Source organism: Molossus molossus, unplaced genomic scaffold, assembly GCF_014108415.1.
Source record: "Molossus molossus isolate mMolMol1 unplaced genomic scaffold, mMolMol1.p scaffold_m16_p_4, whole genome shotgun sequence".
NCBI classification, from domain to species: Eukaryota; Metazoa; Chordata; class Mammalia; order Chiroptera; family Molossidae; genus Molossus; species Molossus molossus.
The window spans coordinates 34,539,188-34,554,966 of NW_023425377.1; the positions used below are offsets into that span (position 1 = coordinate 34,539,188).

Genomic DNA, 15,779 nt, shown 5'->3' on the forward strand with positions numbered 1-15,779 from the left:
CACTGTTCAGACGGGTCTTCTTGAATGCAGCCTTTATTACAACCTCACTGCTGCTTCCTACACTGAAGGAATACCATGTTTTTAAGTCAGGAGTTCTTCTTTCTTGCTTTATTGTAATCGGGGGTCTTACAACGACCCAATACTGTTATAAAGCACGGTGCTTTGTAACAGTAAAGCTTCTGGAAAACCCAAACAAAAGACACGTCACCCGGTGACGTCAGCCTATATACAGTTCTGTGTGGTCGCAGCACATAAGCAAATCCATTCTTGTGCCGTTTCTCGGAAAAGCTTTTCAGTAAATGCACTCATGCTGCTCCAGGAGCTCTTCTCTGCAACAAGCCGCCCATCTGCCATCAACAAGTTAAGACCGAGAGAACTAACAGCTGCGGAAAGGAAAGACTGATGCTTTGATTAACCAGCTGAGCAGTTAGAGGGGGGCGAAATTAATAACTTATATTCAGAAGTGATTTACGCAATCACAGTGGTCACAGACAATGAAGCCAATGCTTTTGAGAGGAATATTCTAAGGAAAAAAACAACTCACCCTGGTGGATTCAATTTTACTCAGAAAGCCTGGGATACAGAAAACAGGAAACTGGTCAAAGGCTCCTGCATGTTAGAGCCTTTTACAGACTCACTGCGTTGAGTCTAAAAACCTCGACTGAATGCAGCCTCCAATGTGCTCAGAAGAATGGGTAAGTCCATGCATTTATGTGCCTTGTACGGTCAGCAAGGAATCACGCTTTTTAAAATAAATCATTGAATTCACATTTTATGAGGGGAATCACTGTCACATTTTTGGATCTTGAGGTTTAGATTAAAGCATAAATTGATGATGACAGTATATGTTTTATCTTCTTAATGGTTTAAGTTTTGTTCCAGTCATACTAACAAGGTTAGTTTTTCTGCAGCAAATTAAAATTAAGTTATATGCAGTGAACTCTTTCACCATAATGTTATGTGTTTTTTTTTAATAGCTCATGTGTTCTGCTGAAAAATATCCTATCTTCTTGTTTTCCTTAAATTATATTCTGCAGGCTTACATTTCAAGTGGCCATTAGGGGCCCCTATGCTGGCAGCAATATATGCAATGAGTATGGTTTTAAAAATGCTGCCTGCCCTGGGAATGGCGTGTCCACCCAAATGCCGCTGCGAGAAGCTGCTCTTCTACTGCGACTCTCAGGGCTTCCACTCAGTGCCAAACGCCACAGACAAGGGCTCTCTGGGCCTTTCCCTGAGGCACAATCACATCACAGAGCTTGAAAGGGATCAATTTGCCAGCTTCAGTCAACTTACCTGGCTCCACTTAGACCATAATCAAATTTCAACAATAAAAGAAGATGCTTTTCAAGGACTATATAAACTTAAGGAATTAATCTTAAGCTCCAACAAAATATTTTACTTGCCAAATACAACTTTTACCCAACTGATTAACCTGCAAAATCTGGACCTGTCTTTTAATCAGCTGTCATCTCTGCACCCAGAGCTCTTCTATGGCCTTCGGAAGCTGCAGACCTTGCATTTACGATCCAACTCCCTGCGGACTATCCCAGTACGCCTGTTCTGGGACTGTCGTAGTCTGGAGTTTCTAGATTTGAGCACAAACCGTTTGCGAAGTCTGGCTCGTAATGGATTTGCGGGATTAATCAAATTGAGAGAGCTTCACCTAGAGCACAACCAGCTGACGAAGATTAATTTTGCTCATTTCCTACGGCTAAGCAGTCTGCACACGCTCTTCTTACAATGGAACAAAATCAGCAACTTGACATGTGGGATGGAGTGGACCTGGGGCACTTTAGAAAAGCTAGACCTGACTGGAAATGAAATCAAAGCCATTGATTTGGCAGTGTTTGAAACAATGCCTCATCTTAAAATACTCCTAATGGATAACAACAAGTTAAACAGCCTGGATTCCAAGATCCTGAATTCCCTGAGATCCCTCACAACTGTTGGCCTCTCGGGCAATCTGTGGGAATGCAGCCCTAGAATATGTGCTTTGGCCTCCTGGCTGGGCAGTTTCCAAGGTCGGTGGGAACATTCCATCTTATGCCACAGTCCTGACCACACCCAAGGAGAGGATATACTAGACGCAGTCCATGGATTTCAGCTCTGCTGGAATTTATCAACCACTGTCACAGCCATGGCTACAACTTATAGAGATCCAACCACTGAATATACAAAAAGAATAAGCTCATCAAGTTACCATGTGGGAGACAAAGAAATCCCAACTACTGCAGGCATAGCAGTTACTACTGAGGAACACTTTCCCGAACCAGACAATGCCATCTTCACTCAGCGGGTAATTACAGGAACAATGGCTTTACTGTTTTCTTTCTTTTTTATTATTTTTATAGTGTTCATCTCCAGGAAGTGCTGCCCTCCCACTTTAAGAAGAATTAGGCAGTGCTCAATGATTCAGAACCACAGGCAGCTCCGATCCCAAACACGGCTCCATATGTCAAACATGTCAGACCAAGGACCGTATAATGAATATGAGCCCACCCATGAAGGACCTTTCATCATCATTAATGGTTATGGACAGTGCAAGTGTCAGCAGCTGCCATACAAAGAATGTGAAGTATAATATCTACCTATCATCAAAAATTACATCAGATAAGTAACCTATTTTACATAGTAGGGGCTAAATAAATATCTAGTTTTTAATAATGGTGACATTAAGCCTAATTTTCAAAACTAAGTGGAGACTTAAGTTTTTCAAGTGTTAAGGTGTTTTTAATTTTTTTTAATGAAACCATATTTTAAGTGTTAAATGAAGTAATGCTCACATTAATTTGCACTCTTGTTGGAAAGTCTAAAGATGCTTATTTCAAAATAAGACATTTCATGTATGTGATATTACTGAGTGTAAACATTTACACTAAGGTCTCCAATATGCTATTTTTTTCCTACTGAAAACAGTTTGGAAAGAAGCTACTGAGCAGAAAATGATATGGATCAATACTTGTTAGATCATTGCTTTCCATCCCAAGCATCACCAATGGCTTGCTGCTTAAAAAAAGACTTAGCAAAGTTCTCTTATATGATAATTTGGTATTTACTCAAATCCACAATTTACTGCCAGTGTGGGAAGTAGAATTTCATATATGCTAAAGACTGGTAAATATTCAACACTCTTCTTCCAGAGTTTTTGCCTAGGTTAATAGATATTATCAAAGTCCACATCATGAAATCAGAACATTTTATGTAATTCTAATAAGCTGAGTGAATCTTTAATATATTTAAACAATGAATCCAAGTGATTGTGAAAAAGGTCTCATTACAATGAAATCAATACTAAATAATTACACTGACTTTGTATCATACATCTCTAGCTTAACTTACAATGAACATGTTTTTTGTCGCATTTAGACAATTATTTTAAACTAGTATTATATTACCATTTTACTAAATAGTTTACTAAGTCCTATATTTACATTTATATGTGAAAAAAGATTTAGAAATTATTTTGGAGAGAAAAGAGAGAAACTGAGTCAACTTAATCCAATACCTGCTCCCTCTAGTTTGAAAGCACACACAAAATTCTCTCTCTCTCTCTCTATGGTCATGATCAAAGCTGCCTTGACAAAGGGGTTTAAACCTCTTTCTTCTGCCTTTTCCTGATCCTCAAACCTTAGAGTCAAATAAAAAATAATTGGCTAGTAACAGGCATAACAATGATTCTTAATAGAATATATTATAAAGGAACCACTAAAAGCCACTTTCTACATATTATTTGCTAAAACTTGACCTTTTAATAAAGATACATATTCACACTATGAGAGCAGTTCCTTGTAAGTGAAGGGCACAACATATTACTGAGGCAAACCTTTTTGTGGTAGAACACTCCACATGCTTATGCAGCCACACAGTGGTAACTCAAAGGTGGCACAGAGGAGAGGGGATGAAAGGGAAAGGCAGCATTTTGAAATCTCACTCACAGAAACAGGTTAGCTGAAGTTAAGAGGCAGCCAAGAGTGAGGCAAATGGGTAGCTAGCTGTACACTATCTACAGGGCAAGGTCTTAGGACCTACAGCTGAAAAGGGGAGGAGGAGGTTCTCTCGTGTTAATATAAACATTCCATAATTAACAAATGATAATGATGCCACATTTTTCATGTAGAAAAGAGTCACACGTATTGTTTCTTCAAGTATGATTTCTATGGAGAAACTATAACATATTTAAGATTCAGATGCAAGTTACCAATTCACACAGCATTTTCCCATAAACAAAGTTCCGTGTACGTAGCAGCAAAAACCAAGACATTAGACTAATGACTTGATTTTAGAAGAATGAGCATTTTTACAACTGTATGTGAAAAAGGCATAAATCCTTAGAAAAAACCACTACCATAAAAGAAAAAAATTATATTTTCCTAACATGACCATTAACATGATATCCTTTGTTCAAGGCATATTTTCTTCTCTGGACTGAATTGAAAACATGTTAAGACTACAGTTTAACCCATGAGGTTTAACTGCAATTTTTTCTTTTGCATACTAAGAGAGGGGTGTCTACTTACATTTCAAAGAAACTGTATCTCAGTAAAATGCAGACAAGATCACCTATTATGGTAATAGTGTACTCTCTACATTTTTTAAGATGGGTAAATTAGTCTGGGAAAGTCTCAGCCCAGTTGAGTTCAGCTGATTTTGAGCAGTGAACATTTCATCTCTTGTTAAACCAGACCTTGGGCTTGCCTGGGCAGGGACCAAAAAAAAGCTGATTTTATGGCATAGAGCACAGCTCACTGCTTCCCTACAGAAGGGCCTGATCTGAAATCCCCATTATAAATGAGAACTCCACAAGGTAAAATTTACCAACTCATTTATCAGGCAAACTACAGCCATTTGTCAGAGACAAGCTTTGTCACAATACACTTGTGTCATGAACATGCAAGATTCCACTAGCCCCGAAGGATAGCAAAGGAGCATTTTCTATCATTTCCACCATACCAAATTAATTGAAACTGTGAATAGAAGGGTGATAAATATGGGCTGGGAATCCCCACATTAATCCTAAAGATTACTGTTAGTAATATGGCCATCGATCAGCAAAATCCTTAATGTATGTAGAAAAGTAAATTAGAAAAGCCATTTAGTAATTCAAGGGAACAGCAGAACCAAGGCCACCACGGCATACTTTCAAGTAGAAAAATAACTGATTTTTTGGGCCCTGTCTTTTTCTTCTTCTTCTTTTTCTTTTTTTTTTCTGTAATGCTCTCTGAGAAAAGTGAGTAATAATGCCAAATAGCATGTTTCTTTTTCATTAAAGCGCAAACTTCCCTTCTGAATTGCCTATAGAAGGCAGGATTCCATTTAATTTTGGTCTTTTTGTGTTTCGATATCAACACAGGCTTGAAGACGAGACTGTTAGTCATATGTGCTCTCTTTACCAACTGGCTAGAGTGGAAGAGCATCACAGCTACATTGCAGATCCTGCTAATGCAATGTTAGGGCTTTTGTTTTTTGGTTTCATTTTATCCTCCTCAGCCTCCTCTCCATCAACCCTGTTTTTTTATTCCCCCATTTTCAAGATTAAGAGGAAAAGGACCACTTATCGAGAACCAGAAAAATAATTAAATTTCTCTGGAAAAAGGAAAGCTGAAGAAGGTTATGATACTGTACCCACCTAGTAACCAAGAGCTAGTCTGAAATCATTTATATTCATTTCTGTAGGATTTCAATCACCTTTCTAAAGTGAGAATGGGCTGATAAATTTGCAAATCCACATACAGCTCAGAGAGAATACCCACTGCCAACATCAAATAGGAAAGATACTAAATTTTTAAACCAAAAATCTTCATTAACACATGTAATTTCTTAATGTGCCTAAGTTAATTTCTGTACCAATTTAATGAATGAAATTGAACTTTCCAACTCCACTAATTATTAAAATCCATCTGCTTATTCTGATGCTAGTCACCAAGAGCTAGGCTCCATCTTCCCAGTAAAAATAGGCCCCATGTAGCACTAGGTCTGAATTCTAAAATTGATAAAAAGGCCTATCATTTTCTTAAGGCATTACTTCCTACACAGAGCTGGGGGCGGGGTGAGGGTGGGGGAACACGAGCTATAAATGCTCTGTTCTCTCTCTAAAGTATGGCTATCAATATGAAATTTGAAAGAATATTTTTAGAAGCTGACTTATATGATCATTTTCTTAATAGAGCAATATAGTGACAGACCTGTCTCAAAAGTCTGTTTTGAAACATGCTTTTTATATCTTATTGGTTAAAGTGCTTCAACCAGAAAAAGACAAAGGTTATAAGGCCATCAATAGATAATTAAATATTTCCACTCCTTAGCTAGGGCGAACTTAAATAATTTAAGGCAAAAAACAAATAGAAAATGATGGTTTAAACTTTCATCCAGTTATTGCAAACATTTGGAAACATCTCCTACTCCAACTAATTTATTCTTCCTTGGTAACTTAAAAAAAAAAGTTTCATCTATGGAATGTTTATTGAACCTTTTTATCAACACAGACTGGAAACCAAAAGTACAGTCCAAACACATTGTGCGTAATCACCTTAAGAGCCATGGTGGGGTGGGGGGTGGGGGAGAAAATACTATTATTACTCTGGGGGTTTGGGGGAGATGGTTAACAAAGTGCAGTGTACAGGAAAGTTTTGTTATTAAAATTGTGTATACTGGAAAAAGTGAATGTCTTTTTTTTTTTTTTTTTAGTTTTTCCTTGGTAACCTATCAATTTTGACACGTCAAACTTGAAAAACCATTTGTGACAGATATAGAAACCTTAAATGAGCAGTTTTTTTGTGCCATGTTCTCTATACTACCAAATATGCCAGTTGAAAAAAGGGCAGCTAATTATCACCTGTCTTCATTCAGAGACAGACGAGCAAAACCAGGCTAAGAAGAAAGCAAAGGTAAGGAGGGACGAAAAAGCAGCTGACTAAAAGCCACCATGCCGATATACAACAGTCATGCAATAAGGAGTTGCTCTGTCACAAGCCAGAGCAAATAGACAAACAGCTATCCAACAGGCTCATAGGACCTAGGGCTGGCCACTGTTCCCCAACCTCCTTAACAGCAGACTGCTACCACAGCCTGGGGAGCTTCAAAAAGGCACTCAGTTGCCTATCTCCAGCAAATAGCAACTTGGCCTGAACCTTGAGGGCCCGCTGGGGTAGATCCCAGCAGTACCTTGTACAACACTCCTGAGAGGGAGGACCACAGGTACTAAAACATGCTGGGCCCTGGCCGGTTTGGCTCAGCGGTTAGAGCGTCGGCCTGCGGTTCGGAGAGACCTGGGTTCGGTTTCCGCTAAGGGCACATACCTCGGTTGCAGTTTGTCCCCGGCCCTGGTTGGTCGTGCGGGTGGTAGCCACTCGTGTCCCTTTCACGTCGATGTTTCTCTCTATCTCTCTGTTCCTCTCTCTCCCTCCCACTCTACCTGAACAAAAAATGGAAAAATGTCCTCGGGTGAGGAAAATAAAAAAATAAATAAATTAATTAATTAATTAATTTTAAAAAACATGCTGGGATCTCTAGAATACCCCTACATGAACTACTCTACCCTAGATGCCAACTCACTAGGTATGGATAGGGAAAAGAAGGCAAGATTTTTTAACTAGTGTCCCTCAACTGGCATAGGTAAACATCCCCAGGACAGGATGCTATGACTGGGCAGCAGTGGTAGCAAAAACTACCCTGGCCTTAAGGAGTTGACTGTCAGGAGTCTGCCATACTTGCCAGGATGAACTTACTGCTTCTCCAGGCCTAAAGCACTGCAGCAAGACTAGACAGGCAAAAAGAAACAAGGTTTCCCCTTTCCCAATACCCAGGGATAAGGGAATCAGAGAGGCTAAGAGCTCTGGCACCAAAAATCTCAGCAGTAACTAGGGCAGAGGCAGGAAGCACAGCACAAAATCTTACTGTCAAACTCACCCAGTATGCACTAGAGGGGATCGGTGATGGTGGTTTCAAAGTATACGAAGGAATGAATTTCTATATCTTATATGTAGTTAAAAGCACAGCTTATTAACATAATTCTCATACATTTTAACCTTGAAAATCCCATGTAAAGCTACATCTGATTTATCAGTTATTTTAATTAGTTTTGCCTGAATGCCACAGCTTTCTCAGATTCACACTCAAATTTATAATAGATTGTTCTTCAAGGTCTGTTTAAAGGCATTTTTTTCTTTCTTTAAATATATCTAACCAGCTGGGTACTCAAATGTACTACAAACTGTCTTTCACAAAGAGAGAAGGGAAAAAGAGGTGCAAATCACAGCTATTCCAAACACCTTTCCTTAAGCATGAGTTACTCCTCATTTGCCAGTGTTTTGGGAACTCTTTATGGACAAAGGAAACATTAAAGAGCAAGAAATCTCTAAAGGCAAGTACAATGAGACATCCTCTCACACAAAGCCCACAAACTAAATATACCATGCCCCTTTATACATGGAAGGCCCAAGAGCAAAGTCTAGCCCATGGCCTCCAACTCAGACCTCCCCTTAGAAACCCAACACGAAGGACCGTCTGTCAACAACCCTGATAGCAGAGGCCAGTGGTTCCATCATCATCCAAGAGAGAAGGCTCTTCCCATACTTGGGGATTAAATTTTTTAAAGTGCAGTCCCAGAGACAATTCCCAAAGCCTTTTTACAACTTTCATGAAGAGAATTGAGCAAGAACTATAGTGCAGAGATGTAAAAATGTCATAACTTTACTCAATACCAATCACAATTGCATTCAGTACACAAGAACACAGACACAACCTCAAGTTTGCTTTTTCTGGAAAATCATCAGACAACATTACAGCCATTTATATTAGCCCACCTGTTTCATCATCATGAGAATCAAAATTTCTTCATGTAATAAAAATATTTTCCATGGCTTAGCTACCAAATACATAGAGGGCAACTACTCGGCAGCTAAAACCTCTGAAAACAATGTATCATTTACATATAATCTAGTATTATAAAGCCAAGTAAATTTAGCATAATACATTCATAAGTACCGAATGGTTGAAATAAGAATATAAAAATATCAAAAGCAGGGATTCTTAACTCTAAGGGTCCAGGATATGTTTCACAGGTCATAAAAACCTCCTGCAATTATAATATAGTCAAATTTTGGTTCTCAAACATCTCGCATCTCGAACAATGAGGTTCTCGACCAAGCTGTTCACAGAAATGTCCTCTCAGTTGTTGAGCCGACCTTCCATTCTCAACCTCACAACCCTTTCATGCTAATACATCAGCGTAACAAAAAGCATCTCTTAGGCCACAAACAAAGGAGAGAATTCAAGTCAGTGTATGGCTAAACCTCACTTATTGAAATCCAGGAAATTGTGCTGTGAGTATTTTTGTGGATTTTTGTTGTTGTTTTGCTTCTGTTGCTGGCACATGGATGATTAGCACAATTTTAAAACATAAAGAGGCCATCAAGAGTGCTACTGTTGCTAAGGGTGTGAGAGAAACAATGATCACAGGCAACTGAAGAGGTAGAAAAGCTGTTATTGATTTGGATAAACAAAAAGCAGTTAGTCTGAGCCAGCATTTCAGAAGCAGTGATATGTGGAAAAGTGAAGACGATGCATACTGACTTCCTGAAACACACTCCTGGAATGAGTGCTGAAAGTGATTCGTTTAAGGTTAGTAGGGGGTGGTTTGATAATTTTTTTAAAAAAGAAGTGTTTGTGTATAGATTAAATAGTACATTAGACATGTACTGTATATAAGAAAGATTAAAACGGAATCATTTAGGGATCTGGAACAAATTAATTAAATTTACATTATTTCCAATGGGAAAAAAATGATTCCGTTTTCAAACAAATTGCTTCTAAAGCAGCCTCCCAGAACAAATTAAAGTTCGAGAACCAAGGTTCCATTGTACAAATATCGTGTAAGTCTAGAGATTTCATCAGATCCTAAGGATTTTGATAACTCACAAAAAAGCCCTAGTAGGACAATGAAATAGTTATTTCTAGTATATACTAATTTGGTCTTGATCTTCCTGGTGGTCAAGCCAAAGAACAAAATCAACAGCTTTCATCTGATCCAAGAAGCAAACTGGACTATTTTGGGGTTAAGACACTTCTTTCATCTGATAAAGGAAGCACGCTAGTTTATCTGGGGAGAGAGAAACTTAAGTGCAGAAGTCTATGAATTATTTATAAAACAGAGCCAGCTATAGGAACAATAAGGAAGCATGTCAGACAGTATCTCCAGGGAGGTTTTAGAAAACAGACAGACTTATTCTTCATGTCAACCCTTGAAAAATCTATGGGTAAGAAACTACACAAGCATGTTGTATGCTTTGTTGTGATCTAACCTTTGTGGTGACCCAAAGCTGGAACCTACAAAGCCAGCAAGAATGAACATACACCTACTTAGAAGAGCAGTTCATATTCCCTCATCATATCCCTGAGACCCAAACTATAGTCTTCCGTCACATAAGGGGCATCCAGTAAATATCTACTTTATTACATTACAAATCTTCTAGAAGTACAATTAAAAATTTTAAAAAGTTCATGAATAAAGAGAAGCATATTGCATGCATCATCTTTAGTTGTGCTGGTTAGTTGTGCTGGTGATAATCCTAAGTGTGCTCCTTGGGACAAAATCTGTAAGATAAAGTTATTTCCTAAGAAAGAACACATTTAAAAAGATAAAAGCATTCACTGATCTGAATAGCTGTCAGAAATTTAGTAGTCTCTTTAAAATTTAAAACATTCCGCACACCTATATAAAAATTGAGACAGGACAGTAAGCCAGGACAAGTAGAAGAGGGAAACTGAGAGAGACAGCTGAACAAACTGACAGAGCAATTTACAGCTGATATACAGGTCACCTCCCTAGAAATAACAATCTAGGCCTCAGCTGTATTTCAGCTCCAGACCCAGAAGAGCAGTAAAACCAGGTAGACAACAACAGGACCAGCTGCACTAACAACCCCTTTCCCTGACACTGATCAATCAGTGAGGACCAGGACCCTGAAGGAATACACCTAGAAAACTGATGAATATTCTGTTGAAACCCTCCCCTGAAACCTCCTCTAAGATTCCTGCCTTTAAGGGAGAAATAAGGGCCTCAAGACAAATAACCCAGGGCGCTCTCTCCTTTCCAGGAGCATGCCTGCACCTTTTACACTCTAAGGAACCCCATTGCTTGCAACCAGGCAGTTCATCCCAGGCAAACCCCTGAACCTGTCCCCAAGTTTCCCTTTTCTCTGACTTCTTAGTAAGCCAAAGCAGCCTAGCCTAGGCTCATTTCCTCAGACTTTTCTTGTTTCACTGTCCCCAGTTTTAATAAACATCCTCTAAAATTCACTTGGATTTGTGCAACTTTTCCTGCATAAGGTCAAGAACCTACACACTACTGGCCTGGCCCTAGGCAGACCCGCTCAGGGGTAGGTCCCCCTTCTAGTAACAAAACCACCTATATTTCAACAGAAACAAATAGCACAATAATTAAGAGTCCTACTCCACACTTAGGCCTGTGACCCTGGACAAGTCCTTCAACCTCACTGTGCCTTGGGCACCTCATTCCCAACAGAAAATTAATAGTAGTGATAACCACAGGGGCATTTAATATATGCAGAGTCCTGAGAACAGGCTGGTATAGATATTCAATAAATGTTTGAGTTTTGTTTTGTTTTTTTAATCCTCACCAGAGGATACTTTTCCATTTTATCATCAGAGTAGGTGGGAAGAAGAGAGAGGGAGGGAGGGAGAGAAACATCGATGTGAGAGGGACACATCAACTGGTTGCCTCCCGTACAACCAGGGCCCGGGGACAAACTGCAACCAAGATAATGTGCCCTTAACCAGAATTGAAACCGCGACACATTGGTCAGCCAATGCTCTAAACACTGAGCCAAACTGGCCCAGGGAAAATGTTTGTTATTTTTAATAGTAATGTGTGGAGAACTAGATGTGACAGATTCATCGAGCCGAGAATACAATCACATTAAAGACATGTTAGACACTTGTATTGCTCTCCCAAACACTACTTTCTAGTCTTCCTTCCCTCACTAAGTTAATATATAGTCTCCAAAAGTGAATATTAATAATTAGTGAGAGCTTTTAACAGCCTGGATACACTTTTTATATTGAATACTGATATAAACCTGACCACATTATCTCACAGTCAAGTAATCTGCTTTATAAAATGTATTAAAATATTAGACAGGACATTTCTCTGGTTTGGCTTTATGAATCAATGCTAAATTTCAAAAGATTTAGAATCCCTAATTCCAAAATTCCTTCTAGGTAGTAAAGTAGTCACTTAAAATCAAGTACTGTCTCTTTTCCTTGTTCAATAAAATCATATAGGACAACATATATTATCATAAATAAGTACTGTTTCTTTAAAAGGAATAAATACTCTTATTGATATCTCAGCTTCTGACAATTTTATTTTAGGACAAAATACATAAGGGAGAATTAAGGATCACTATGATGTTCTTTTTTTTTTTTTTAATCCTCACCTGAGGATTTTTTTTTTTTTCTCTATTTATCATCAGATGGGGGGGGGGGGGGACACATCGATGTGAGAGAGACACATCGACTGATTGCCTCCCACACGACCCGACCAGGGCTGGAGATCAATGGCAACCGAAGTATGTGCCCTTGACAGGAATCAAACCTGTGACTCATTGGTCCTATAGGCCAATGCTCTAACTGCTGAGCCAAACCAGCCAGGGCTATAATGTTTTTTTGTTGCTTAGAAAAAAAACATACTTTAAGTCTATTGTATCTAATTTAGGAAGCAGCCCACCAATTGTGACAAATCACCTGGCCCAGATTTTTCAAATCAAGAATGTCTTTCTTAGTATTGCCTTACCAAGATCATGATTCAGTTTATCCAACAAGGAAAATCACTTTATCTCCTCCTTCACCCACAATTTTTCTTCACTTTCTCACAACTTTTAATCCTGGACTTGCTCTCTTTCCTTATTTATCAACACATGAACAAGCTTTTCACATACCTGCTTCTCGTGGCTCCCAAAATACCAAGGATAATCACCTTATTGAATGAAAAAACATTCGGTTGCAGCAATGTTGACTGCTGAGCACCTACCTTCTAAGAAATATCTATAATTTTATAATTTTAAAAATACTCAAGTCCACAAAACTGAGTACCTATAAACTGCAAAATGATCCATACAAATTAGGAAACACTACTACAAATACAATCACTTGTCTGCATTGTCTTCTCAGTCTACCCTTCCCTTTGTATATATCTAAGTATCAAATAATGTTTATTCATTCAGTTTTTACTTTCAAAAGACCAGAAATACCAGCCATTTAACAATACTATTTTGCTTTTTAAATAATCAGCACTCACTCCAGCTCTCTGACCAAATAAAAGCCCTACCAGCCTTCACATCTTTAATATAAATAGCTATTTGGTGGTTTTATTTGGGGGTAAGGAAAGTGCCTTGGGGCATAGAGGACGCAGAAGTAGATAGGTTGTGAGAATTTCAGAACTATCAAATTCTTGGGATGATGACAGGCAGTAACCCTTACTTCTCCCATCTCTGCTTTAAAATTTCATGCCAGTTTTTCAGAACTGACCACAAAAACACTGACCTTTCATGTGAAAGCATGTTCTGACACATTTTTTGTTCCAAATAAAGACACTAGCTAGCATCATTCCAAGATCTGCATCTGGCACATACTAATAACAGGGCTCAGAAGCAACCCTAACAACGCTACTTCTCTCTGATCAACCTCCCTAACTTTCCCCTGAAATTCACCAGGGAAAAATGGCAGTGAGAAAGAAAGAAAAAAAAAGAATATGCTACCCTTAGTCCACTTCTGTAGGCATCTGGGACAGTGCCTTATCACCACATCTCCCTCTTTTCTCCTGACAATTCCTTCAAGTCAGGTGTGCAAAACAGCTTTCTGACACTTGCCACAATCTTCCAAAAACTAGAGCCCATGTTATTATTGTGTTAAAACTGTCAGTCTAAGATTTATCTATTACTATACATGAAAACCTAATAAAAGGTGGTCAGGAATTTTCTTCCTTTTGATATAGCATTCCTGAAGTGTCAAAAACATTACAGTGCATAAACGATATCATCATTTAGACACCCAATTTGTGCTCACTTAGACTTATATGTGAGATAAATTACAGACAGAATGTGAAGAACTGGACAAATTATAAAAGGGTTTGCTTAGTCTGGTTGACATCCCCATCAAATACATCCCCATTGATTATTACAAAATTATTAAACAGATATATTTCTGTTAAAAACACAAACCTACTGGCTTCCCAAAACAATAATCAGTATTTTAAAGATCTCACCTTCTAAGTATTTTATGTTAACTTCCTCAGTTTACACTGGGGAGCAGGGAGAGGCCCCTCTTTATTCTGATGTTACTAACTAGCATTTAAACTAACTGAATTTCAAGACCTACTATGAACTAAGATTCAGCACACTCCTTCCCAATGACACAAATTGGGAAGGGGAGGGATGGAAAAGATTAAGATTCAGTTTCTACCATGTTAAAGTTAAAATGTGTATTAGCCATTTAAGCAGAGATGACAAGTTCGGGGTAAAGATCTAGGCTGGAAATAGAAATTTTGAAGTCATCATCAGTGAATAGAGGTATTTAAAGTCATGAGACTGAATGAGATCACCAAGGAAATGAGAGTAGATGGGTAAAGAAACTCCAGAACCACACTTTCTCCTACATCAGTCTGAGGAATCTATCAAATGGCAGTCAACAACATCAAAACGATGAATTTTCAAGGGCAGCATACCCTCAACATCAAAGTCACTTAGGCAATGTTTTATTGGAAAACAATGAGAATAGGCTAGCTAGCCTTAATTCATTATAATAATCTGAAACATTACATATCAAAAGAACTGTTACCAATTAAGGGCCTGCACACATGATAAATACCATGAGTCCATCATTCATCACACTTCTGAGTTATGTTCTCTATGTCAAGTAGGTGCTGGAGACAGCCCAGCCCTCCATGAGGTAAATAAACTAAAGAACAAATGAGAGATCATGTGACAATCAGAAAAGCAGGTTTTAATTTTGGAGGAAATGGACATCATGTATTTGGACTACATGACAGCCAAACATTCAATAGAAAGATAATGATATAATTTCCTCTATCTTGATAGAGATTTGGGTTACAAAGTATGTACATGTATCAAAACTCATCAAGCAATCTACACATTTCACTGTGTATAAAATTTACATTTAAAAAGTTGAACATCCCGCCCTGGCCGGTTTGGCTCAGCGGTTAGAGCGTCGGCTTGCGGTCTGGAGAGACCCGGGTTCGGTTCCCGCTAAGGGCACGTACCTCGGTTGCAGTTTGTCCCGGGCCCTGGTTGGTCGTGCGGGTGGCAGCCACTCGATGTGTTCCTTTCACATCGATGTTTCTCTCTCTCTCTCTGTTCCTCTCTCTCCCTCCCACTCTACCTGAACAAAAAATGGAAAAATGTCCTCGGGTGAGGATAAAAAAAAAAAAAAAAAAAGTTGAACATCCCCGGTGTGGCTCAATGGATCAAGCATCGTCCCATGGACTGAGAGGTTCCAGTTTGATTCCTGGTCAGGGCACATGCCCAGACTGCATGTTTGATCCCCTCTAGGGGGTATGCAGGAGGCAGCTGATTGCTGTTTCTCTCCCACATCAGTGTTTCGATCTCTCTCTCATTTCCTCTCTCTCTATAAAAATCTATAAAATCATATTTAAAAATATATTCTAAAAAAAAATTTTTTTAAGTTTAACTCTAGTTAATGGCATGCATGCAGCAATGTTTAGAGGTGTAGTATACAAGTGT

The 15,779-nt window shown here is 38.7% G+C and overlaps 2 protein-coding genes across 3 annotated transcripts in view; one reads left to right on the top strand and one right to left on the bottom strand.

Annotated features, from left to right (window-relative positions):
- Nucleotides 1-15,779, bottom strand: part of CTNNA1 (catenin alpha 1) — a 199,489-nt gene that overhangs the window by 64,563 nt on the left and 119,147 nt on the right. The gene's annotated exons all lie outside the window — the stretch shown is intronic.
- LRRTM2 (leucine rich repeat transmembrane neuronal 2) lies at nucleotides 258-4,119 on the top strand. 2 transcript variants are annotated; one of them, XM_036239744.1, is made up of 2 exons: nucleotides 258-695; nucleotides 1,466-2,967. In XM_036239744.1, the coding sequence occupies exons 1-2, from the start codon at nucleotides 666-668 to the stop codon at nucleotides 2,582-2,584; spliced, it is 1,149 nt and encodes a 382-aa protein (XP_036095637.1). In that variant the 5' UTR covers nucleotides 258-665; the 3' UTR covers nucleotides 2,585-2,967. The 2 variants fall into 2 exon arrangements, with proteins under 2 accessions (XP_036095637.1, XP_036095636.1); XM_036239743.1 differs by having other exon boundaries at nucleotides 260-695; nucleotides 1,038-4,119.